Source organism: Chenopodium quinoa, unplaced genomic scaffold (genome assembly GCF_001683475.1).
Source record: "Chenopodium quinoa cultivar QQ74 unplaced genomic scaffold, ASM168347v1, whole genome shotgun sequence".
NCBI classification, from domain to species: domain Eukaryota; kingdom Viridiplantae; phylum Streptophyta; class Magnoliopsida; order Caryophyllales; family Amaranthaceae; genus Chenopodium; species Chenopodium quinoa.
Window position 1 is genome coordinate 5,912,067 of NW_018745684.1, and position 25,073 is coordinate 5,937,139.

A 25,073-nucleotide genomic window follows, 5' to 3' on the forward strand; every position below is an offset into this window, starting at 1 on the left:
CCCTCTTCCATTCCATGTACCTCGAGTATGCATCACTCCTTCCGTTTTATATCGTTCTTCTTACTGGAATCTTTTTGTAATACATAATTGGTCAAAATAGGAAGAGCAATATGAAACGAAGGGATTAGTATTCTTTGTGATGATTTGATTTTTTTTACAAGGTAAGGGTATACATGTAGCTGATTAGCTTGGCGTTTTTATACTCTCCAATAGGCTAATTGGTTGGCAAATTAGGACATCGAGCTAGCTTTTATACCCTCCAATGCATTATTCAAGGGACATCGAGCTAGCTTTTATACTCTCCAGTGCATTATTCAAGGGACAAGGGTCGGTTGAGTTGAGTAGAAGTTTAGATAAATTTGTACAGTGCTTTGGTTAGACCATAAAAGTTTTTGTTCAGTGTTTTGTTGTGTGACAAAAGTCATAGTGTCTAGTATTAAAGAGTCGTGTCGCGTTTAACTGCTGGTATATATCTTAAGTTTTTAACCATACTTCAATTTTTTATTTTTTATTTTTTTAAGAAAACTTTTGTTAAAGCTAATGTTAGGTAACTTAAATTGGAAATAATTTGAAGTGAGGAGGACCTTGCAACTACTGAGAGTTAAGTCAAGTTTTGCTGGTCTCCAGTTCACATCTAAGTTGGATTTCTTTACTTTGCCGTCACACCAAAACATTCATTTTCCACAATTTTCGTATTTGGAATTTATGTGATCAAATTAATTGTTGATAATTAAAATTTCTCATTGTTTGTGTTTTTTTTCTTTACTATCACCTTTTTGACTTAATTATAACAACTTAACTGCTATTAATGATGAAAGTTTATGCTTTGTTGACATGGCTACTTTTTACCAATACTAATGTATTAGGCTAGCATATTTGGTGAAATTACCTCATTCAATACCTTACACAAAAAAACCAAAAAGTAATTTTAGCATTTAAGAAAAAGAATACATATAGATGAATATGTGAAGTACTATTTTTTTTTTAGACTATATTAGGGCATGTTCTCTTCAGTTCAGTTCAGCTCAATTCAGTTCAGTTTCGTTCCTAATTTCTTTATCTCATAAAAACTTCAGTTCAATTCAGTAAATCAGAACATGCTCCAATTAGCCTCAAAGAACAATCATTTATAATTAACTCCTTTTGCTCACATCTCTCAAGGTTTTACCACCTTATGAGATTTAATAGCTAAGCGATGAACTTAATCCATGGTTTGTAATACTTTATTTCAGCTTATTAAGCACATGTCAAATAAAAAAAAGAAAGATAAAAGAGATTTACAAGAAGAGGTTTGTACATAATCAAATTCACATATCAATCATCTGGTCTTGTAGAGTTGTAGCCATGAAGTCAACTTACTTGATAAAGCTTGATGAGCGAGCGTGAACTTAGAATTGAGATCGAATCTCATTAGTTGTCTTTGTACCTTCATCTGACCAAAAAGAACACATTCTGGCTAATGTAACAATAATATGAACCTTAAAAAAAAATCTAATCAATAATAATCATTTAATACATCTGAAACTTGAATTGTTCGATGTATATACATATTAAAACTCGAAAATTTATTTTTACAAGCCCTTTCTTTAGGGGAAAATTGTTCATAAATAAGAACAAACATTTACCTATACCATAGGGCCAAATTGCATGATCAAACCATACATTTTCACTACACATCCAAGATTTACATGTTCAATAAAGAAAAACAAATCAACCCATCAATTTATGAGTCTCATAAAACCTAAGAAGATTTCTTCTTATAATGGCAAAACTCAAAGCAATTCTCATCCATCCTCTCTAACACAAAATGAGCAAGCATCCCATTATTTTCAACCAAATTTTCCTTGCACAAAAACTCCTCACTTGAAACTCTTTGAGGGTCTAAGTTATAGTCATGTACAAAAACATGTGTCTTCCCACTCTTCGCCGAGGCCTTCTTGTTTCTTGCTAACACACTAGAGGTGTAGATGGTTGACATCCTCCCCGGGGCCGAGTGCCAATGACCTCTAGGACCGTCGATGAGGATGACATCCCAATCGATATCGTAAATTTGGTTTGGCAAGTCATTGATGCCTAGTTTGCACTCAGAAAAGAGCAAGTTTTGAACTGGTTTACACTCATTGTGAGCTTGCTCTTTTACGGAGGATATCAATTCTTTGTACTCTCTTAGCTTTGTTGTGTATTGTGCGTCGTATGCTTCAATTTCTGGGTGTTTCTCTTCCATATATGCAGCATAATACCTGCCAAAACATATTATTTTAGTTGTAACCTAGCTAGCTTCGTGTGAATTATTTTGTGCTATTTATCTATTCAAAAAAATTATTATTACATGCAATATTCCTAATGTTCATTCAATTGTGACAACAAAAAAAACCATTTTATATTGATAATTGTGGAATATATGTACGTGTTTCACTTTCAGTGATCAGGATTTGCTATTGTAAAAAACTATAAGGTACCATTTACATAAATATTTTAAATTACACGGCAATCTAATCTAAAAAACAAAGCAAATATATACCATCATATTTCCACCCTCTTTTCATAAATATATTTAGTGTTAGACAAGTTATAATCGAAACATTTACAGATGTGCAAGCATGTTATTATATACTTTGTATATATTATGGATAGAATAATGTGCCACATATATATTTTTTGAGGCAAACTTAATTATATATTGATGAGAAGTTCAATTTTAGGCTTTTTAGCATATATGGTGGCATGATTTATTTGACATTTATGTGTGTTATTCTAAGGATACATGTACGAGGTTGATAAATTATACTTCATATAACCCTAAGCATACTTTGCTCATTTTCTCTTTATTAAGAGGTATATAGTTAGAAAAATAACTCACATGCATGCATGCAAAATGAGACGACATTTATTTCACATCTGGATGGATGGCTAACGTATAATTAAACTAGTAGGCCTAGGGTATCCCTTATATCACCGGTTGATTTTAGGATAAAGCCTTATTATTAAGATTGTATATATGTGGTCAAACTCTCATCTAGCGTGACCTTATGTATGGTTCAACGAAGATATTATCTATAAACCTAAGTTTACAATTAGATATGTAATGGAAACTCGATAATATAAAATTACAAAAAATATATATAAAGGGTCCATTTGAATTCATTAAACTCATTACGTTACCTGTTCTCATCAATGAAAACCGTTCTACCATGGATGTTAAGAGACCGCCATAACAAAGTTTCATGCGTAAGACCAAAAACAAGAAAGTTGCAAGGAGAAGGACACCGACGTAACACATCCGAAATCGACTTTGTATCAGAAATATCCATCTTCTCCGTTGTATTAGCCCTAGAAGAGTAATGTAGAAGCGTACTCACAACATTCTTAGGTAGGGGGTACCGGGAAGTCGTGTGCCCATCACCTAACACATCATTATTAGAAGCCGCAACACCACTTGTAACCGCGGTGGTGGAGGGAGTCGAGCTCGAGTAGGCCGAGAACGAGTCACGGGTGTATATAAGGGTGAGGAGGAAAATAAGGGTGAAAATTGAAATAACGGCCAAGAACCATAACCTATTTGAGCTACCTTGTTTAAGGATGTAAGGGTGTAAGAGAATAAGTTTTGTGTTGTTTGTGTTATTATTGGTCTTCATTTTTTGCATGCAAAAACGAAGAAAATTAAAAGATGGGAAAATTAATGTGTTTGTGTTTTTTTGAGTTGATTAAAGATGGTATATATTTAAAGAAAAAAAAGTAGGGTTTAAATAAAGGAAAGAAAGGTAGGAAGTTTGTGATATATAAAAAATTAAGGGGGGTTGGAGAAACTTGGAGTGGAAATTAAAATAAAAGATGGGTAAGAGAGCTAGAATATGAGTGTGACATTATAATAGAATGTGAATTTTAATTTGATTATATTATATGGTTGATTGATTAAAGTAGTATAGTATGTGATTGGAGGATTTTGTATTATGTTATGATCAAAGCCAATTCTTATTGACCACGTGGAAGAATTTGTGGTTAATGATGTAGATTTTTTTATGGTAGAAGGGAATTAGGATTTACGCAATATATGTGTTATGTTGCCAATTTGTTTGTTCATATACATTATCCATCTACTTTGTATTGTCCTTGCAGTAACTTTATGATGTGAATTAATTATAGAATGTCTCCAAGATAGCTTATTCTTTCCATTCTTTGTATCCATGATTCAATCCCATATCAATTCTTAATAATAATATCACAATAATCGAATAATGTTAAAATAAAACTTTTAATACTTAATACAATAAATTCGTGGCAAAAATGATTTCATTTTGATTTGCAGTTTTTAGTTATGTATGTAAAATTTGCAGTTCTTTCTACTCGTATTACTACCTCTGACCGTCCTAATTAGTGTCCTCGATCTTGCGTTTGCGTAATCCAGATTTATTTGAGTCATTTTTTAGACTTAAAAGCTTAAGATATCATTACAATATTCCCATTTAATGTAAAATACTCTGAATTTTATATTCTATATCGCGTAATGTAACAAATTCTTATATACACCGAATTGCCTGGCTAGAAAACAGAGTTACGTACACTAATCGAGACAATAGGCAATATTTGTACTCCTTTCGCTATTGTTCATCTATTAGTTGAGTAATCTTTTCTTTAGGGTTTCTTCTTTTGTAGATACATCCGAGTGTATAACAGATATATTAAATGTTGTAAGTCTTTTTAAAAAAATTTACTTAAAAATGTATGGAACTGATCGCCGGATAATAGGTCGTGACTACTATCCTAGATCAAATCAACAATTTATATACCTAATTTTACTCTACCAAGTTACACAAGATAGTGGCAAGTTAGGGTCGAACCACAGGGACTAAGTGTATTAATTTGAGCTAATTAAACTAGTAGGAAGGTTGTGAGATAGAGAGAGAATAACTAAAACACTACTTAAAGCAATTTACATAAACAAGGGAAAGTGGAACCCAATTACATTAATGAATTCAACAACAAATTGCAATTAAAAGATCATGATCTCAATTAGGAACGATCAACACACTCAACTCACTCCCGCGCAATTAAGCATGTTAATTATCCTACTAAGCTAATTCACTCCCGCGCAACTAGCCTAGCAAAGGTATGGACGAATCTAGACTCTCAATCAACTCACTTCCGCACAATTGATTGAAAGCACAATTAAGAACCTAGAATCAATTAGCTAAAAAGATTCTAATCAATGTAAGCATCATCCAAACACAATAATCAAGAATCAATTGCATACTAATCACAATCAATCACTCAATTCAATCCATTTCCCTAGAACAAAATCTAAGCAAACATAATGAAGAAAGACATGGAAAACAAGGTTAAATAAGAATTAAAGTAAGAATCAAACAAGTAAACTAATTATCTACTCTAATCAACAAAGAATTAAGCAAAAACAAGAATTAAACAAAAGCAATAAAGGTGAGAGAAAGTTAGAAAAGCTCATTGAATAGATGAGAAGAGAATCCACAAAATTGCTTCTTCAAGCTCTCAAATCTCCATTGAAATCCCAAGCTTTTTCTCTTTAAAACTACTTCTAAACTAGAGAGAGAAACTCCAATCTAAGCCTAATCCTAATTAGAGAAGAGAGAAAATGTAAAAACTTTTTTTTTTGTAAGTCTAAGAAATCGTTCTATTTATAATACAAGAAGAGAAAGAAGGAAATCCGGAAATTAAGATCGAAAAACACCCAGAAGACCACGCCCGCGGCAGCAACTTCTCCAAGACATCTCTAGGAAGTTGCAAAGGTTGGGAAAAACAGAGAGCCGCGCCCGCGGCGGCCTGGGCTGCCGAGCTGCTGGCTGTGCTGCTGCTCGGCTGCAACTTTCAGTTGCTTGAGGTGATGCTTGGAGGGTTATAGCCTTAAGTGCTACAATTGCTCAACTTCTTAGCTTCTTTCTTAGCTTCAAGCTTCTTCTATTGAACTTTCTTGACTTCTCTCGAGTCATAAGCATCGAAGAAAGCGCCAAGCACCTACACAAATAGACCAAGAGAGAAACGAGTGAAAGAACACATAGGAAAACACGCAAATCAAGCTAGAAACCGAGCAAAAGCATATTATTCACAAATAAGGCCTAAAACCATAAACTAAGACAAAGATAACTAAAACAAGACTAAACGTACTAGAAATAACAAATAGACCAAGAGAGAAAAGAGTGAAAGAACACACGGGAAAACACGCAAATCAAGCTAGAAATCGAGCAAAAAGCATATTATTCACAACTAAGGCCTAAAACCATAAACTAAGACAAAGATAACTAAAACAAGACTAAACGTACTTAGAAATAACAAAGAAACATCAAAATAAATCTTAAACTAAGGGGAAAAAACCACCCTAAAATGTGTCATAAATGACACTTGTCAGGAACAAACTACAAACTATAAAGACATACAAGTACAACTTTTGACTTAACTTTAAAAAATTGTAGAAGATTTTTAGAGCAAATGGAGTACGAATGATACTTTAAACTTGTACTTGTATATGACATGTAATGTCTCAATTTATCAAAATCATAGAAAGTAATGTGGTAAATATTGTTTGTGCACGTTTATGTAATTGTGTATTTGTATGAAAATTTGTACCCAAATAAAAATGGTGAAATGTGAAGCTAGCTAGTCATAATCAAGATGTGTATTGGGAACCAACAAACAGATATGCCAAGCGAATAGGAAGCTTCAGTTGTTGGAGGGTCCAGGTCAAATATTACACCAAACTATCTTCATCATTTTAATCATTCAATAATTTCATCACCAAATAAATCACAACATTAGATTTTCGTCCTTAATAAAATGTTGTCCAATTTCAGTTCTATATTTATCATTGTGCTCGTAATTTCTCTTTACTTTATTTACTTTTACTCCTCACTACTAAAAAACGAATATATACCTATCCACTCAATACAACTCTAAATAAAACAAAAAATTATAAAGGGTAAATTTTAAGAAATGAAGAGAGTACTATGTAGCACATTTCTTTTTAATATCTTCAAACACAAGTTTTACTACTCCAAGTTACTCCAAATTGAAGTTGTTACAAGTTACTTAACAAAACAAATGGATGACTTAAGAATCAAATGAGTAGTGTTAAGAGTTGGTTGATCCATACCATAATGGCTGCCTATGTTCCTTTATGGCTTGGCTAGGAAATTAACTTTAAGTTGATCATCATAAATTAAAAATTAACTAAATAGTATATATGTTTCTTTACTTTTTGTTTCATTAAAAAAAAAAAATCATACTGATTACATCAATATTCTATACAGTAATATAAATAGCCCACTATTCGAGGCTATCCCCATTAATATCACATATTAACATGAGTTGTTAATATAGTGGTAAAATGGAAAATAAATGCCTTGAATTTCGTATTATATTCATTTAATAAAACAACGCTGACGTGTACCGTTCCACTACAACAGTAAGCTAATTCTATAAAGTGACTGCACTTGACGATAAAGTTATCTTCTCTGGCAAACTTAAGGAGGAGAGAGAAACATTCATTCAGCCAAAGAAAACAATCAACAATTCCTTCGAAATTATCCTCTTGATTGTATGGTCCATCGAAAACAATATTCAACAAATAATCTGGATCTTTCTACACTTGATTAAAAGAATATTCCTTTTCTCCTTCACAAGCATTCTTTGATTTTCTCCTCTGCTCATTAACTTCCACCGTCAAGCTCGATGACCCGCCCCATACTCAATCAACAAGGTGGTAGTCCCAAACACTACCATTTTCGGCGAAATTAAAAGAAAACCCTAAGAAAAATGGAGTAATTAAGGGTATGGTAGGTGTTTCACTCCCGTACTATTTTCTCCATTGAAGATGAGTTTTTCTAATGAGCCTTTCCATCTCCATTAACGTTGTGTTAAATTTCATCAATGAGAAAACGGGGTGAGCTGAGTGTGGCAAATGGGATTTTTAGTGGTCCCGCATTTCTTTCCAAACTTACCCCCATATATTTAGTGTGAAAAGACTTGGACACCCCTATATTAACAACAGGATATTAACTTGGAATTTCTCCCACTATTCCGTTTTTCAACTAGATTAGTTTTGAGGGCTGGTGCTCAAGATCTAAGATCAAACCTCGTCTACATATGAAGTACGTTGAAAATAAATATATATTCATTTACGATCTAATATACATCAAAAAAGTTGACTCAACCATATCGGCAGGACCGACCTTATCTATAGTAGTGGATCCAAATTCAACATGTATGGGCACATTAATTTAATAGGACTAGACCACACTAGACTCAACTCAACTAGACTCGACCCATACGACACACGAAGAACCGAATTAACACATCTCCACTTTCAAGCTCATACTGTATTTTGCTTCAGTCAAATTGATCATTACCAAAACAGCATCACCCCATTTCTGTGTTATCGATTGGGAAATTGAGAGAGAGATGAAGATGGGATTGGTGATTTCCGCGACCTTGATCTTAACAATGGCGGCAATCTCTCATGGACAACAGTTGAGCTCAAAAGAATGCGAGAATTTGGGATTCACGGGCCTTTCTCTCTGCTCCGATTGCAAAACTTTGTCAGAGTATGTCAAAGACCAAGGTCTCCTTCCTTGCTCAATTTTTTCATTCTCTTCCCTCAATTTGATATGCATTATTTGATTATTTCGTTAATTTGATTGTCTAGGGTTTTTACCCTTTTAATTTTTCCGATTTTGGGTTACTTTTGCGGGAATTGAATTGATTAGGGTTGCAGATTGCATCAATATGAGTGTTATAATACATAAAGTGGAATTAATTGATTGAAGAATTTGGTATAATTAGCTTAATTATTTGTTGCTATATTAGTTGGCGTGATTAAAATACATGAGAATGGTTGGGATCGAGTAAGAATTGGCAAACGTTGATGTATACAAGTTTGATTTGTATTAATTCTTGGTGTTTCGATTAGCTTGATTGGTGTATGCCGAGTTTTGATAGGTGTCAATGATTGTAGACTGTTTACGTTTTGGTTAAAGTTCGAATCGAATGAATTGAATTTGAATGAGTGGTTCGTTTTTAGACGGAGAGACCGTGGTGATCGAGGAGAGTTGTTAGTTTTAAGGAAAATAGTTAATAAGAGACGAGCCTGAAATCGTGTTCACTGAGTTGATCTAAATAGCCCATTTGGTAGCCATTTCTACACTGGTAATAGGGATGGATATATTTTAGTGTAATTGGGCAAGCAAGTAACACCCTAATGTCCGTAGTAATCCAAACTTGTATTTCTTTTCGTAAATGTACGTTACCTCCCTATATCACCCTCCAAATGATAGTGTATGGAAATGACAATTTGTAAATAATTTGGGTTGAAATAGCATTACCATGATAATAGACAGTAATTTTGGTTTTTTCCCTTTATTAAATTATTAATTATATACAAATTCATTTACATTACACCATTGATTATCACTTACCAAACAGGCCGTAATAGTTTTGGCGATTAGGAATTATAGTGTGAGATGCTGCAAAGGTAGCTAGTGAATAATATACATTGACGGGCAGTTGATTAAAAATTAAATTTTTGACATTTAAATATTTGGTGTATTTTTCATTTTATCTATGGTTTCATTGCCTTCCTTCTGCTATCTTCTTTTGCTTGAAAATTAGAGAATAGGAGAGTATATAATGGAGATTATGTGGATTTAGCCCTTTAATATTGAGTTAATTATTTGAAATCTGTTGGAATTTATAAGCCTATCCTATGGTTAAATTTCGTTCTTGTCATGGAAAGCAGCAAAGTACCTAGCTCGATGGGCCTAAGTATGAAGATATCCAATTTGTACTCTCCATCCACAGTTTGCCACACCGACATGTAAAATCTGGTTAGCTGGGAGGTACAGGAGAATGGTTTATATATTTGACTCATTAGTACAAGATATCCAATCTTCTCATTAAAATTGTCACCGTGAATGAGGAATCCACTGAGAACGTTTGCCAAAACTATGGGTATCTGCCACATACGGTGATGTCAAATATAGGAAATCTTTGTGTGGGTTTGTGCATTGGCTCTTGGCACTTTGGTAGTGAATCTAACCTTAGCTATGGGCAATAGCGTAGTTGAGCTGGGAATTTTTTGGTAGTTTTTACATCATGCTACCAATATTCCATAACACATGGCTAAAGCAAGATATACAAGTATATAACATCGTTTTCTTCTCATTAATTTTTCCTGCATTGTAGTCAATAGTCATAGTTCTATGAAACAAGAACCATGTATATATTAGTCTATTCATCTTTCAAATGTCAGGGTTGTTGCAAAACTAAAGTGTTAATTGGAGCTTGGGGGCCTTGTATCTCTATGCTTTCTATTGAAGACAAGTGTAATTTCTAGTTGAGATTATGGATTCAAACAGGCATATCTTGTAATTGGAAGAGGCATTTGGTTTCTGAGGGGAGCTTGGAAACTAAGCATTATTCAAGAGAATACTTATTGATCTCTGTTTTATTTTATTTAAAAGAGGAATAATGTTTTTGTTATGAAGAACTTTAAGATTTGTTTCCTTTGTTTGTAATGTGAAAAAAGAAGCTAAGTGTTGTGACAACAAGAACCACCATCCAGTATCTGTACTTCTGACCAATGTTAACATAGCCTTACCTCTAATCAGTTACAAGAGACGTTGAATAAGAAAGAAATTAAGCTCTGCATGGACAGAGATTGGTCGCTGAAGATAATATGCACTCCCTGCTATGAGATGCCTTACAAAGTACAAACCCCCACCCCTTAGAAATATCTTACCATTTTTTGTACTTGTACTGTGCTTAATATGAGTATTCTGCATCAAGAACCATTTTATATAATGTTGGTGCTTATGACTTGGGTTTCAGAACTGGTATCTGACTGCTTAAATTGCTGTGTGGAGGATTCTGATGATTCAATGAGCAAGGTATTTACTCGTTATCTTGAACTTCCATCTTAAAACTCCAGATTTTAAATTGTCCTATGATCTTATGGATTGGAACTTGTTTACTTGAGAGTTTGTGTTTGCTTGATCAAGAATGCCAATAATTTGAAATTTAGCACCATAAATGTACCTCAAGCTGTATATTTGTGACTTTGTTATGCATATTTTAGTGGACTCTGATTACTATGTCCTACAGATAATCTCTACTCACGGAAGAGTATTTAGTTTTCGTAATACATCCCTAAATTTTTGGGCTATTATATTTTGTAGTTTTGTATCCTTTGTTTTCTTGTCCTGCATCTCTATTTCACTAGAGTGCTGCTAAAATTGAGAAAAGAGATGAAATCTTCACCTCTGTGTTTGTCACAATCAAACTATAAAAGTATTTGTGTTTTTTACAATTCAGAACAATTACTGCTATCAGGTAATTAACTTTTTAAAGAATAACAACCGTTACAGATTACCTATGCTGGTGCACTGTTGGAGGTCTGCATGAGGAAACTGGTCTTCTATCCTGAGATAGTTGGCTTTATAGAAGAAGAGAATGACAAGTTTCCTTCGGTCAAAGTTCAATATTCTTTCAACTCGCCACCGAAGATGATTATGCTAGATGACAATGGTGAACATGCTGAAACAATTAGGTTAGTAATGTTCCATTTCTCTGGATTTTCAGCTCCCTTAATCAGCATTATCTTTGGACTTTCCTAGGCCAGTTGTTTACTTTTTCAACGCACACTGTATCATGATGCCTGGGAACAGCAAACTTTTTATTTTTATTTTTTTTTCAATTTATCTTTTGAGCCACATGTGTAATGTCCTAAACTTGTAATCATATGTTAATGTTTTTTGATGTAGAATTGACAACTGGAAACGTGAGCACATCCTGCAATTTCTTCGGGGGAAGCTCAGATCTGCTGCTAGTTAAAATGGGTGACAGGAAGCTAGGTGTTGTCAAATCATTTATTGCTTGAGTGACAATTTTGATCCTTTGTTGCCAAATGAACGAGTACGGCAGCTCGATCTTGATGAATATTTTCTACTTATAATGATCTTCGACGTGCTTCTAGGTTGATGAAATCTTTTTTTTTTTTTTTTTTTTTTTTGATAATTGTTCTTATACCTATCTAATTTGATACTTCTGTATTATGAATTGAAATCCACACTGAAACATAGAGTAATTTTTTTTCCGTTCTTGACTTCTTAAGGGCTCCTTGTGTTTGTTAGCTCAATGGCATACTATAAACGCCAAAAATGTCTCATAAAAATAAACTCGATGATAAATCAACTTTTACTGCCTAATTTGGTCTGGATTGCGTAATAAATTGAAGAATTACTTCAACTATTCTCTTGTCCCATCCCATTTTCATTTTCTAAACCAATTTGGCCTTCTTAATAGCCTAAAATTTCTAAACTTTAGCCCAATTTTCTATTCTCATAAGCGTAGCTTGAAACCGAGCTAATCTAGTATGTGAGCCTTGAAGTTTTATGCAAATCTTATGGATGGATAGCCCTTGAAATAAGTTTTCAAATGATATATCATAATCCCAATTACGATTTATAACAAATAAGATATGAGCGAAATACTTATCTCAGCCCAAACCGACACCCTTGAACTATTTCGGCCATATTTTTAATTTTGCAAATGATATTGTCTTGATCCTAATTGGATTGAAAAGTAGATTTCTAGAATTCCAACGATAATATATGACGACTTATTCTATGTTTAGAAAAAAAAATTATGATTATATTACAAAACTGTAAAACCAGGCAACCAATAGTGCAACGTGACACGCCAAATCTTACATGTCACAATATATTACCACTGTGTCTCAGCACATATTTCCAGTGGTAATTCACCTTCACATAGTGATTTAAAATGGTAAAAATCCATTTTGGATGCAATAGAATGATTTATGTATGATGGTTGAAATGAACAGTAGAAATTCGAGTGATCATATTCAAATTTTCTACATGCCGAAATATACCAATATACCATAGTATAAAATTATACAGCAAATTATTAGATTCAACTAATAATATAAATTGTGATAATGGAGCTCTTTGTCTGCTAATTTCAAACCTTGAATAATTTAGGGACTATAGAGCTAATATAATTGAAGTAAGATAGAGTTTGGATGAAAATGGGCAATCCGTTTAAGTAAGATCTATTTTGGATGATTTGATATTATGTTGCTTAATAATTCTGAATTGAAACAAACAAATACTCACATAAATGCTGGAAAACAATCAAAACATATCATCTTCATATGCATATATTATGTATTACAGTATTGGTGATTTCGAGTGCAGTTTCACTGCCTAGTGCCTCTTACGTTACCATACCATCCTGAGCCCTAAGCTCTGATGCATGCTTTACAAACCTGACATCAATGCAATACATATACATGTGGACAAAAAAAGGAGTAAAAAAGGGGAAGAACTAATGGTTAGTATGGCTTCCGTTTTGCAGCAGTAATAATTGGAGACAGATTTTAGCTAGAGATCTGACATCAAAGAACACAGCAAGTCCAGAGATGCATCAGGTTGTAGCTATCAGAGTGAGCTCCAACTCTACTTTCTTCTGCTTCATATGCTCATTCCCTCCACCAGTTTTACCAGGAATGTGTCATCTAAGGCACCATTGACTTCATCTTTGGGAATGCAGCAGCCATCTTAGCTCGGAAACCTATTTTATTCTCAATGACTCATAACATCTACAACAGAAGAAAGTGTTTACAGAATTTTGGGTTTACAATTCATACACCTAGATTTAAAGAAAAAGACTTAAACAACTAACCAAGCCAAAACATAACGAGTACATCAGGGTTTACATGAGAGTTCTAACATAAAAAACAGTTAAAGTTTAAATTCACATCACATCGTGCTCCATGAGTCACCACGTAATGAAGAACATCTGCCGGAATGATATAACGATACGTAATGTCTGAAGGAGAACATTCCAATGAATTTACCATGACATTCCTTAAAAGCAGGACAACCAGACATTCCTGGTACAGTACCAAAATGTTCCACTTGTATAAGAGGAAGATGAGGGTAGATCATTAAGCCCTTCATTATTCGCATCAACACATCCAGCGACATCTCTAAAGGCATGGTAATCCAATTGGTTACGCTGATCCATATCACTCACAGATGATGCAAGAGTCAAGTTAAAATCTTTAAGAATTTCGTCTAATGGAAGATTACCATGATACGGATAGCATGTACGTCCATATTTGGTAGAAAAAGGGACACCAGCGCAATGTCCGTGACCAACCACTGCCTCACCCCTTTTGATTTTGACATTCTCACCCAACTGAATTCCATGAAACTGATCATTTTCTTCTTTCTTCACACGAACCAGACCAATGTCTAAAGTCGGATGGATTGCAACAAAATCAACTGACCTAAATTTATCATCTTCAAACCTTCTTGCTACGATCTGACACTGTTGTGCCGGACGATTACCCACGGACATAACATGGGTTGCTGTTAACAACAAGCCCTGCTCCTCATTGATGCAGAATGCACCTCCTCTTGTCACATGATTACGTTACGATTAGTGTGAATTAGTATGAATGTGTTTGCCTACTTTTTAGTGTGACATGTTTTGTATTGCCAATTTCCCATATTGGGTTAAGTTGATGCAAGATTGGAATATGGAGTCTTCTCCTTTACTTCAAACCGGCCCATTAAGATTTAAGGGCGGGGGGAGTGAAGTGGGCTATCTTGTGCTTAGTATTTTTTCCGTTGTATAGACTATTATTGTAATTTTAATTTTTATTTATCGACGTATGATTTTGATCATTAATAATTTCTTAGGCTAGTAATCTGTGTTTGCTTCCCTTATCCTATTCAAATCTATTGCCAAAATAACACTTAATGTTTCAACTTATTTCTCTAAAATATGATTACAACAAGCCTTTTAATCCCTGTGATGCAAGAACTAATTAAATATATGAATTGTAGTTCTAATATGAATCACTAATTATCAAATGACTCATAGAATATTTCTTAGGTTCAAATTCATGTACTACCTCCGTTTTTTTTTATGTGCAACTTTGGACATTATTACGGTTCACGAAGCAAAAGATTGAAGGGTAAAATTTAGGAAAAGTAAGTGGGTTTAATTAAAGGGGGAGGAGAGAGAAAGTGTGGCCACCCACAAGGAAATTTGGTGGGAAATTATCCAAACAAGTAAGGTAGTCTATTGTAATATGTTTAGATTATGATGTGGTCTTTTGTAATGTTTTATGTTCATTACTCAAAGGTATTGTCTTTTGTACCCACATTTTTAATGGAATATGAATGACAAAGATAGAAAATTTATGTGGGCACTCAATCCATCAGAGGGTTATAGTGTCATTGTTGAATACTACACATATGCACAAGGGTATCTCAACAACAACAGCATTATGCATGTTGATGGAGCAATTCACTTGTGATTTGTGAATTTCAATGGAGTCCCTTCATCGGGTAAGCTAAATAGCATATCAAACTATGGGACTCAATACAAACCAGGAAACACAAGCTAATCACAGGGGACTCCTTTTAAGGGACTGACTAGGCAACAATGAACATGCACAAGATACCAGCATCATCATTCATCAATCAAGTCCACACAGCCAACATAGTCTATCCCAAGGAACAACAACACAATGAACTCCACACAGCCAACATCAAACATAAGCCAAAATAGACCATGTCAATCAACAACAACACAATCAACTCCACACAACCAACATCAAACATAAGCCAAAATAGACCATGTCAATCAACAACAACACAATCAACTCCACACAGCCAACATCAAAAATAAGCCAAAACAGTCCATGCCAATCAACAACAACACAATCAACTCCACACATCCAACATAAAAAATAAGCCAAAACAGTCCATGCCAATCAACAACATCACAATCAACTCCACACATACAACATAAAAAATAAGCCAAAACAGTCCATGCCAATCAACAACATCACAATCAACTCCACACAGGCAACATCAACCATAACCCAACATAGTATCCAACATTATTCCAACAAAACAACAGAACATGCAATAGATACAACATTAATAAAAACCAACCCTAGTATCCAACATAGATCATCACAACAAACAATTAAACCCCCAGATTTATCATAACCAACACCCGCATCAACACAACAAAATACGAAAGGCCAACATCAAACATAACCATACAACCTAACATGCAACCAGATCTACTCAAAAATTCCCACAACAACAAACCATAGTATCCAGCATCGATCAACCCAACAACAATTAGGACTTTTTTTTAAAAAAAAATTAACAATATTAGGGTTAGGAATCGTTACGCAAGGGTCAGTGGTCAGCCTCCTCATCAGAGGACAGCACCACGAAGTCGCGCTCTAGCAAACCCCGCATACGCCTCAGTGCCACCAACGCCGCCTTCCTACGTGGCCTAATCTTTCGCGGAGGCCTGGAAGGCTTAGATCGGGGCTTGGGGGTGGGCGCAACACTACCCTCCACACTTTGGGACTCCAGATCTACACAAACGACATCAAAATCAAGCTTTTTTTGGCCATGGGACTCGCCTTCACCCTCCTCCTTGTTCTTCTTCTCCGCCTCGTCAATATTTTTCAAAACTTCCCCCAAAGCCTTGAATGTGGTCGGAGAACATCAGCTTGGCCTGTCTTCATGCGTGTACAGGCGACGAGGAAAATCATCACCTCTATTGATATCTTTAATCAGGGACTTGATAAACTTAGCCTCGGTGTTGTCGTCGGTGCCAATATAGGCGTCAATTAGTGGATCTAGGTTAGCCATGGAAAATTGGGACTCTGGTTTTGGAAGGAAAGAGGAGGGAATGGGAGATGTCATGAGGTGAAATGGAGAGGAGGGAGACGAAGAACACAAAGAAGACGAAGAACCAAATCTAGGGTTCTTAAGAACTCTCTAGATCAGTTTAATAAGGTGGTTGGGAAAGATGGAGGATTGTGTCGGTTGGGAGGAGTAAATGGAGGGAGTAATTAGGTTAGGGTAATTTAGGTGATTTGGGTTAAGTGGGGGTTTATGGGTAATAAGGGGTAAAAGTATAAAGTTTTTATTTTTTATTGAAGGGTAACATAGTAATATTAAGGGTTTTTGTTTACCCAAAATGGAAAGAAAAAAGAAAGTTGCACATAATAGTGAGCGGACTAAAATGGCAAAAGTTACACATAAAAAAAAACGGAGGTAGTATATATTGAGTTTATTGCATACAACGGCTTAATTACCTTCAAAAACTTTGCACATGTCAGTTCAAAGAAAAACAAAAACTTTGCACATGTAAAGAGTTTCAAGGTGGTTTCAAAATTCTAACTTGTAAACCTAGGAGGGATAGAGCCATGTGTCATGATTGGACACATTAAGTCAAAATTGGCCTTATATTTGGAGTCCTCCTATTTTAGGCTAATTAAGACCAAAAGCTTAAGCTGATGGTTGAGAACTAGGAATATGTCAAGCTCGAATTCTTTTTGTGGAAAAACCCTATTTTACGAGTACTAGCTAATAAACAATGTCTTTGAGCTCTATGTTTTATTGAAATTTTAGAAAAAGTTTCCAAGTTTAGGAAGCAGAAACGTTGAACCCACAAGGAGTTTTCGTGCATCATAGGAGCCAAAAACTAGCCTAGCCAAGTGTGAACTTTAAAGTACATTCATTCGTCTCTCATATAATTAGTCATATGTACATACTGTATGTTACTTCTTCCTGTCGTAGGAGGGCTGAAAGTATGAAGAATATGTTGATGTCTCTGCGTGTTGAATATGTGGCAACTTCAAGATTTTCTTCCTGATTCAACTTCCGACGACTTTTACGATCAGATCAAAGAGCTGAGGACAGAGCGAAGGAGGTTTGGTACCAGATGATTACTTCATGGTTTTGGTTGGATATATGATTACTAAAGAAGCACATCTTATTACCAAACTATGATAAATACTATGGATAGAGTGAGAGACGAAACCGGGGCCAGTCTTACTTCATGGGCAACTTGGACAAGAGTTTGGTCTTCTGAAGAAAACAGACATGGTGATCTTCTTAATAAACAGATATTTCTCTCTGATCGTGTTGATATGAGAGACACCGAGAAGACAATTCAGTTCTTGATTGGGTCAGGAATGGTTAAAAAGAGTTTAATCATCTCTATTCTTTAACTTGTTGAAATTAAAATTACTGAATTGTCAGTAAAATCTTTTTCTGTTATACTGTAGGACCCAAAAACTGGAAACAATCCATATTTGGGTTCCATATACTCATCGTTTTCAGAAGGGGCTACATTCATTTCGCTTGGCAATGCAGCTAGGCTTGCCAAACAACATGATGATCTGAAGCTAGCACAAATATGTGTGGCCTTATTGCTGCAGATGAGAAACGCCATGAAAACGCCTACTGCAAAATAATGCAGAAACTGTTTGAAATCGATCCTGATACAACCATGCTTGCTTTTGCTGATATGTTGAGTAAAAATATCTCTATGCCGGCACAATTCAAGTATGATGGTCGCGGCAACAGCTTGTTTGATCATTTTGCTACTGCTTTAGCTAGACTTGAAGTTTACAGTGCCTGAAGCATTTGAAGCTATGGGGAAGTCGAGAAGCCCACCAGCCTTTCACCTGAAGCGCGAAAAGCTCAAGTATATATATGTGGTTTACCCCAAAGAATTAGAATCATAGAAGAGAGGTCTCAAGAAAGAGCAAAACAAGCAGTCAAACACCTTTCATGCCCTTTTAGTTGGGTTAATGGCAGAGAAGTCAGGGTTTGAACTCTTATTTCTATTACTCAGAACCTATTGTATTCGAACTTATTTTATATAAATTTTATACCTGAATATCAAAAACTTAATACTCATGTTAAACAGTAAATTTGGATGAAGGCAGAAATTAAAACAAAACACAAAGCACTAATCTGTTGAATTTGCTTCTCTGTCAAATGACTGAAATAATAATAAAAGCAGAAATTACTTTGAAATTAGACAGTACATCCCAAACAATAGTACTGTAATTAAAAATGTGAAACTCACTGTTCAAGAATCCGACCCTTTTACAATCAAAAGTAATTACAAGCAATCACATCCTACATTGTCGTCTTTATTAGTATACATCAGCAATTGTAAACTCAGTTAAAATATAAACACACACAACACAAGTACATAGGGGGGAAATGAAACATAAAACCCGAAAGCAAGAGTGAGGAGAAATTTAAATAAAAAGAGCGAGAAAATAAGGGGATTTAAAATATAACAATTAATCATGCAAATCGGTTAAATGGCTTTCTTCCTACAGCTGCAGGCATAGAAACTGTAGAATCAACACTCAAGTTTCCTACAGATTGCACTGACTGGTTCTTCCCTAGCACGCTTGGTGAACTAGGTTCCCTGCCTTTGTTCCACTTGAAAGATCCACCGCCTTGAGTAAAAGGAAATGACATCCGCCTTTTAGGCTCATCGGTGGTACTGCTTGGGCTATCAGGGACCGGACTACCTTTTAATTTTGCATTAGCAGAAGCCGTTGGGGCCATGTAACGTGGAACAGAGAAAGGCGGACAGCTCATGAGGCTGTCATCATCTTTAAATGCACGGCCGTTGAAGGGTGATGTTGCTGCACTCCCTCTAGAAAATTTTTGCTGAAATCTACTGGGAGGGGTTTTTGCCTGTCTTGATCTTGGGGCTACAGATGACCTGGTGGATCTTGGAGTTGAAGCATCCATATTATCGAACCCAAGACCATTATGTTGTCCAAGGTTGCTCGACTGGGGAACGGGGCTAGCCTTAAAGTCCCTAGGTGATCTAGAAGGAGTTGCGAAAAAGTTCTTAATTGCAGGGCTTCGTGAAGGATTTGTTGGTGTCAATGGTGGTACTTGGCGTTGTTCTAACCAGTTCCACCAGTAGGGATAACCTCCTGATCGGAAATCAGCTAAAGCTCCATTTCCCGTTCTTGGAGTTGATTTCAACAACTAACAGAGATACGAAAAAAAGAATAGTCAAGATTATGGAAGAATCATATGCTTTACTAATGACAGACTGCGGCTATTGCACAAGGTCTCTGAACATTTTTCTTATACCAGCAAACAAAAGTGGTGAATTGAAAATGATGTTTAACTTTTTTCCCTCATCATTCTAGAATTAAAATTATATGAAGTAAATGTAATCTTATGACCTAATAAAACATATTCATAGTTTTTTAAAAGAAATGGTACATCTAATACCTACTTTTGGATGGACTAACCTACCTAACTATATGTAAATGTAAAGATAACCCTTCACCGTTTGCTTCTCATTGCAGGAAAATCATAATATGCATAGTTATTATTTTGACAAGACGAATAAGACGCTGGAACTGCACAAAGTACAGTTAAAGTAAGGGGCCCTCAGAGATCAAAAAGTGCAGTCATAATAAACAAAATTGAAATTCCTGTTCCATAATAATCATCTTGTTATCTAATTCAGTAGGTCTCCATTCATCTTGCCTTTTCCTGCTCACTTTTCGGCATTGCTTTCTATGAAGGCTTGCTCTTAAAAAGGGTGTTACTTGCTAGGGAGATATATATACAGGACACTATGGTTTTATGCATACAAGCCTCTTGGAGTTTTGGCACGTGCTGAGAATAGGACAGGATAACACATTTTATGATATAAGCGGAAAAGAGATAGTACCTGATGGGAGTATGCATACGCCATTGCTCTTTCTCTCTTAACAATTGCATCATACTTCCTCTTCATTCTTGCTTCTAGTTCTTCTTTAGTCAGTGTGCTGTCATCCCATTGATCCTGGTTCTCAGACTGCAAAAAAAAAAAAAAAAAAAAAAATCAGTCAAATAAATATAGAAATTTAGTCTTGAGGTCACGGTTTGACATATCAACAAGTTCAAAGAAACACTTCATAGATACAAAGATTGAACTTACCATCCATTTGCCAAAGCTGCTTTCGTAGTCTTGATCATTTTTATTCATCTGGCGTTGTAACACCTGATTCTCTAACATCTGGATCCTACGTGACTGAATTTGATTTTGCACACGGACCAACATCTGCATGCATTTCAACGCGTTTGATGTTTGCCTCTTCACATTATGCCCTTTCATTACTCCTTGCAGCCTCACCAGACCTCTTATAGCCCTAAAGCTTCTCCTAGCCTGGAACACAACAGAGATATTCGGTCAATGCGACATAGAAAATCAGCCTTGAGATTATAATTTCAACAAGAACATGCTTCAGGAAATGCAGAAAAAGTATTTCAATAGTAAGACCAGATCTTACATTATTTCCAATTACTAAATAGGCAAGATTAATTGCTTTCAGTCGGAAATGAAATCCAAGAGTTTCCATTTGCTTACATATTGACAAATAGGTAAACATGATAAGCTAAACCCATAATTGTACAAGTCTCCGCTGTTTTCCTGCTAATGGTCAGTCATTTTACAACAGTTGCTTTAGGCTCTTTCAGCATTAGACTCTTCGTGTTCGGGATCTGTTGTTAAATGTTTCCAGGCAGAAAATGCTACCTAATTGAGAAATTTGAAAAGCCTGACACAGGTTACACCTAAAAAGATCATCTAGAGAACCAAAGTCTCAAAATCAACAGTCTACTCACACGAGCAAAACTTAAGAAGCTAATAGGCAATTAGCAAAGTTTGAAGAGATTGCATGTTTAAACAGGAAAGATCAGCCTTTATCCCTCATCAATGCAATAAACAGGCCAATAATCATGTGGTCCAACAACCTGATCTATGACACAGTTTGCATGAACTACTCGTAGATAAGTGTATACCATTCTATTTAGAATAAGTAAACTGAAACAAACAAATTCAGAATAGTTCAGAACTTCAGACAACTTACAATATAGCCTCTATAAGCTGCTTGAATCTTAGTAGCACAAGCATGTTGTTCCCTTAACGTCGGCTCTGGCCTCCGTTGGTGAACAAACCTTGAGGAGGGAATCCTAGCAGGAGTCACAGCATTTACAGGGATTGTAGCTTGTGGAGAATCTACCCTTTGAGCTGGAGGGGAGGTCTCTCTTGGGGGAGTTTGCTGTGTGGCATCACTTGAAGGCAGACTCCGTTGAACGGCTTCACTTGGGGGGGAGGCAGCCCTTGGTGGAGTAGGTGCTCTTGGAGGAGTAGCAGTTCTAATTGGTGGGATAGAAGTTCTAACCGGTGGAATAGCAGTTCTCACGGGCGGAGGAGTTACATGAGGAGGTTCTGCCTTTGGTTGCTCAGGTGGAGTTGGAGGCTCATAATTTGTAACTTGGTGCTCCCTTTCAATCTCCCCAAGTATTTTCTCAATGCTGCTTGGCTCTCTAACAAAAGGCAAGAACGAATGGCCGTCTCCATGCTTTAGCTTCCCAGCCCCTTTCTTTTTCTTCTCTTTCGAGGTTTTCTTCTCTGTTCCCTATCAGTTTCACATAACCAAATAACAAGTATCAAGCCAGATAAGTTTTAATGTAGGTGGGGTCAGGGGGTGGAGGTGGGGGAGTGGTGGGGCGCTGGAGTTGCAGCAGATGGAGGGAGGGAGAGGAGGTGGTGATGATGAGGTGATGGATATGGGGTTGTTGTTAGTGGTCGTGAGTTGAGGGTGGTGGTTGTGGTTATGGAAGGGGCTGAGGAAGGTGAATGGTGGGTTATAATAAATAAATAAAAAGTAAATTCTCTTAAAAAAAAAACTTAACCGGTATTACAGGTTATAGGAAAGTGAGACTAATTTGAGAAGGGATCCCTTATAGTTTGGATTATTTTGATTTAAACCATAGTTTGGATTAAAATGATAAGGGAGTCAATAGTTTGGATTATTCTTGTTAATTTTTCCATTATTAAACACATAATTTGAACTCATGCTGATCTCTTAATTACAGCTGATATGAGTAAATACGACATCCCTTTTTTCTGAAGTAAAATGCAGAGGTTGTCTGAATTCAAAAGTTTTGAATCTGAAAAAAATAAAAACAATGAATAAGGAAATCTGAAAGAAGTTCACTTACATCAGCTACTTTCTCCTTAGAGCTATGTGCAAAGACCCTCTTAATTGCTGAAAACCAGCTTCCTTTCTTCCCCATTTTGCTAACATTACTATATTTTACTTGCTGCAAAACAGAAAAAATGAATCTCAGTCAGATATTTAAACCATTATCGTTTAATTTATATAGACATAAAATCAATAGATCTTCTAATCTTTACTCCAAAGTTTCGAGATGCCAAGATCAGTAGACATTAATATAACAGTCAAAATCCCTTACTTACCTAAATAAAGAATCATACATCTATATTACTTTTACTTAATCATAATTCATAAACTTACACTAAAATCATACACGTATATTACTGAAAACCCGATTTTGAAACAGCAATCAAAAACCTCAAAATAGGTCAAAGCATAAAATACTCGATAGAAATTACGAGCCACAACACACTTGGATCCACCCTTATCCCTTATTGGTCCACTCAAAACTCCAAAACAACATAACCACTTAAAAATCATGTATCCGACAATCAATTTTGCAATCAATTGTCAGAATCGTCTTCACAACTTTTTCAGAATTACCTCCAATGTTCTACAGGCTCAGATTCCAGTAATAACAAACTATAGCTAACGGATGCCAAGCATGAAAGTTTGAGCAATCTTACAAGAATCTCAGTAAGATATGTAATTGAATTACAAGTTTACAAATACTAAGAAAGAACAGCCGCCAAAAAAGGAATAGAAAAACAAAAACAAAAATTCTATCTGAAATTAGCCTAAGAAAAAACAAAATTATATTGTTTCTATCACTTAATTATATTCTCTTGTCAAACACAAAATTCAAACACCCAGATACAAAATCCCAAAACTTAATTAATATATTAAAATTTCTACAGTATATACCAAATTAAAAAATAAATACTTAAGGTTTTATATAACTCTGACAGAAAATTCTGAAATTACATATCAATATATATTTGCTAAACTCTGGATATGCACATCTGAAACAGAGAAAATGGCAGATTAAATCACTATTTAAAAAAAAAATAAAATTGTGTATGAAGAGAATTAAAAATTTCAGACACTAAGGAAAACAAAAAAGCTGCAAATTTTCACCATTACTGATCCCCATGAAATTTCTCAGCTTTACCAAAATGGGTACTACGGAACTGGAAAATTTTCAACTTTTAAGTGAAATTAATCATAATTAATTAAAATTAATCAAACCCCACTAAATTTTTAAGCTTAAATAAGGATTATAATTAAACCCATCACTGATACCAGTAAAGCTCTCACCTTTACCAATTGGGTTGTACATAAATGGCATTAAAATCACCTAAAAACAAACAAAAGATCAGCTTTTTAAGTATAAACTAATCAAAATTAAACAAAACCCACAAAATCTAAAGCTTTAATTAAGATTATTTTGATACCTTTACTAAAAATTTCTTCAAAATTCAGAAAAAATATGAAATTAGAAAGGTGGGTAACAAGAGAGAAAAGGGGTAGATGAGCTGTTTTTTGTCTCTCTTTTTCTTTCTTAGCCCACCTCAACTTTCCTGTACAGTTTATGCTTTTTTCTCATGAGAAAAAACTTTCAGAATTTTTGTTATCATTTTTTTTTTACTTGTATTATTTTGCAACTTTCTCTCTCTAGAAACTTTGAATTGAATCCCCACTTCTCTGAAGAAGTGGAAGATAATTAATTTTATTTGTTTGGGTTTTCCCAACTTTGTTTACCCTTTAGTTTAGGATTTATAATTTTAACTTTTGGGGGTTGAAAGATGATTTTGAGGATGGGAAGGTTGGCAACTGAGTCACTCAATGTGCGCAACTTCAACAAACTTTACTTGAATGCGAAGACTATTTGAGACAACAAAACTCTTGTTTATTGAATGGGTTAGGTTTCATTATTTTATTTATCATTATTATGTTACTCACCATTTGGTGTGTCAATTCTCCTTCTTAGCTAACAAATAACGGGGGGCACTATTGGATAATCCAAAATATCTATAAGATGATGGCATCGTCAACACTCAACGGAGTGTTTTAAGGTTGGTTAGGCACGACCGCACGATCCACCACTCTCACTAGTTTTAGGTCGTGTCGTGTTACAAACATATGTGGGTGGTCTAGACATGATTATCTTGTTTGTTTTTCATGTTCATTTGAGTTG

General features: G+C 35.1%; 3 protein-coding genes and 1 pseudogene across 4 annotated transcripts; 2 read left to right on the top strand and 2 right to left on the bottom strand.

The window, feature by feature from the left end:
- Nucleotides 1-1,492: 1,492 nt before the first annotated feature.
- LOC110717854 (protein IRX15-LIKE-like) lies at nucleotides 1,493-3,766 on the bottom strand. Its single transcript, XM_021896637.1, has 2 exons — nucleotides 3,163-3,766; nucleotides 1,493-2,240 (listed from the first exon to the last, which is right to left on the bottom strand). The coding sequence occupies exons 1-2, from the start codon at nucleotides 3,642-3,644 to the stop codon at nucleotides 1,742-1,744; spliced, it is 981 nt and encodes a 326-aa protein (XP_021752329.1). The 5' UTR covers nucleotides 3,645-3,766; the 3' UTR covers nucleotides 1,493-1,741.
- A 3,758-nt stretch (nucleotides 3,767-7,524) lies between these two features.
- Nucleotides 7,525-12,114, top strand: LOC110717805 (selenoprotein F-like). The gene is made up of 4 exons (XM_021896582.1): nucleotides 7,525-8,587; nucleotides 10,852-10,910; nucleotides 11,388-11,569; nucleotides 11,784-12,114. Exons 1-4 carry the CDS (start codon nucleotides 8,428-8,430, stop codon nucleotides 11,851-11,853), a joined length of 471 nt encoding a protein of 156 aa, XP_021752274.1. The 5' UTR covers nucleotides 7,525-8,427; the 3' UTR covers nucleotides 11,854-12,114.
- Nucleotides 12,115-17,682: 5,568 nt separating this feature from the next.
- Nucleotides 17,683-18,853, top strand: LOC110717839 (annotated as a pseudogene).
- Nucleotides 18,854-18,945: 92 nt separating this feature from the next.
- Nucleotides 18,946-24,732, bottom strand: LOC110717837 (protein IQ-DOMAIN 14-like). Of its 2 annotated transcripts, XM_021896622.1 has the most exons (7): nucleotides 24,331-24,732; nucleotides 24,194-24,233; nucleotides 22,920-23,021; nucleotides 21,782-22,333; nucleotides 20,851-21,078; nucleotides 20,602-20,727; nucleotides 18,946-19,901 (listed from the first exon to the last, which is right to left on the bottom strand). In XM_021896622.1, the coding sequence occupies exons 3-7, from the start codon at nucleotides 22,992-22,994 to the stop codon at nucleotides 19,197-19,199; spliced, it is 1,686 nt and encodes a 561-aa protein (XP_021752314.1). In that variant the 5' UTR covers nucleotides 22,995-23,021; nucleotides 24,194-24,233; nucleotides 24,331-24,732; the 3' UTR covers nucleotides 18,946-19,196. The 2 variants fall into 2 exon arrangements, with proteins under 2 accessions (XP_021752314.1, XP_021752315.1); XM_021896623.1 differs by lacking the exon at nucleotides 24,194-24,233.
- Nucleotides 24,733-25,073: the final 341 nt, after the last annotated feature.

Bases quoted from the DNA above. Each gene is read 5' to 3' on its own strand.
- LOC110717854 (XM_021896637.1), bottom strand. From the start codon at position 3,644: ATGCAAAAAATGAAGACCAATAATAACACAAACAACACAAAACTTATT. The intron at 2,241-3,162 runs GTAACGTAATGA...ATGTTTTGGCAG, and splicing joins GTTTTCATTGATGAGAACAG to GTATTATGCTGCATATATGG.
- LOC110717805 (XM_021896582.1), top strand. From the start codon at position 8,428: ATGAAGATGGGATTGGTGATTTCCGCGACCTTGATCTTAACAATGGCG. The intron at 10,911-11,387 runs GTATTTACTCGT...CAACCGTTACAG, and splicing joins CTGATGATTCAATGAGCAAG to ATTACCTATGCTGGTGCACT. The intron at 11,570-11,783 runs GTTAGTAATGTT...TTTTTGATGTAG, and splicing joins GAACATGCTGAAACAATTAG to AATTGACAACTGGAAACGTG.
- LOC110717837 (XM_021896623.1), bottom strand. From the start codon at position 22,994: ATGGGGAAGAAAGGAAGCTGGTTTTCAGCAATTAAGAGGGTCTTTGCA. The intron at 22,334-22,919 runs GTAAGTGAACTT...TGAAACTGATAG, and splicing joins CTAAGGAGAAAGTAGCTGAT to GGAACAGAGAAGAAAACCTC. The intron at 19,902-20,601 runs GTACTATCTCTT...TATCTCTGTTAG, and splicing joins CGTATGCATACTCCCATCAG to TTGTTGAAATCAACTCCAAG.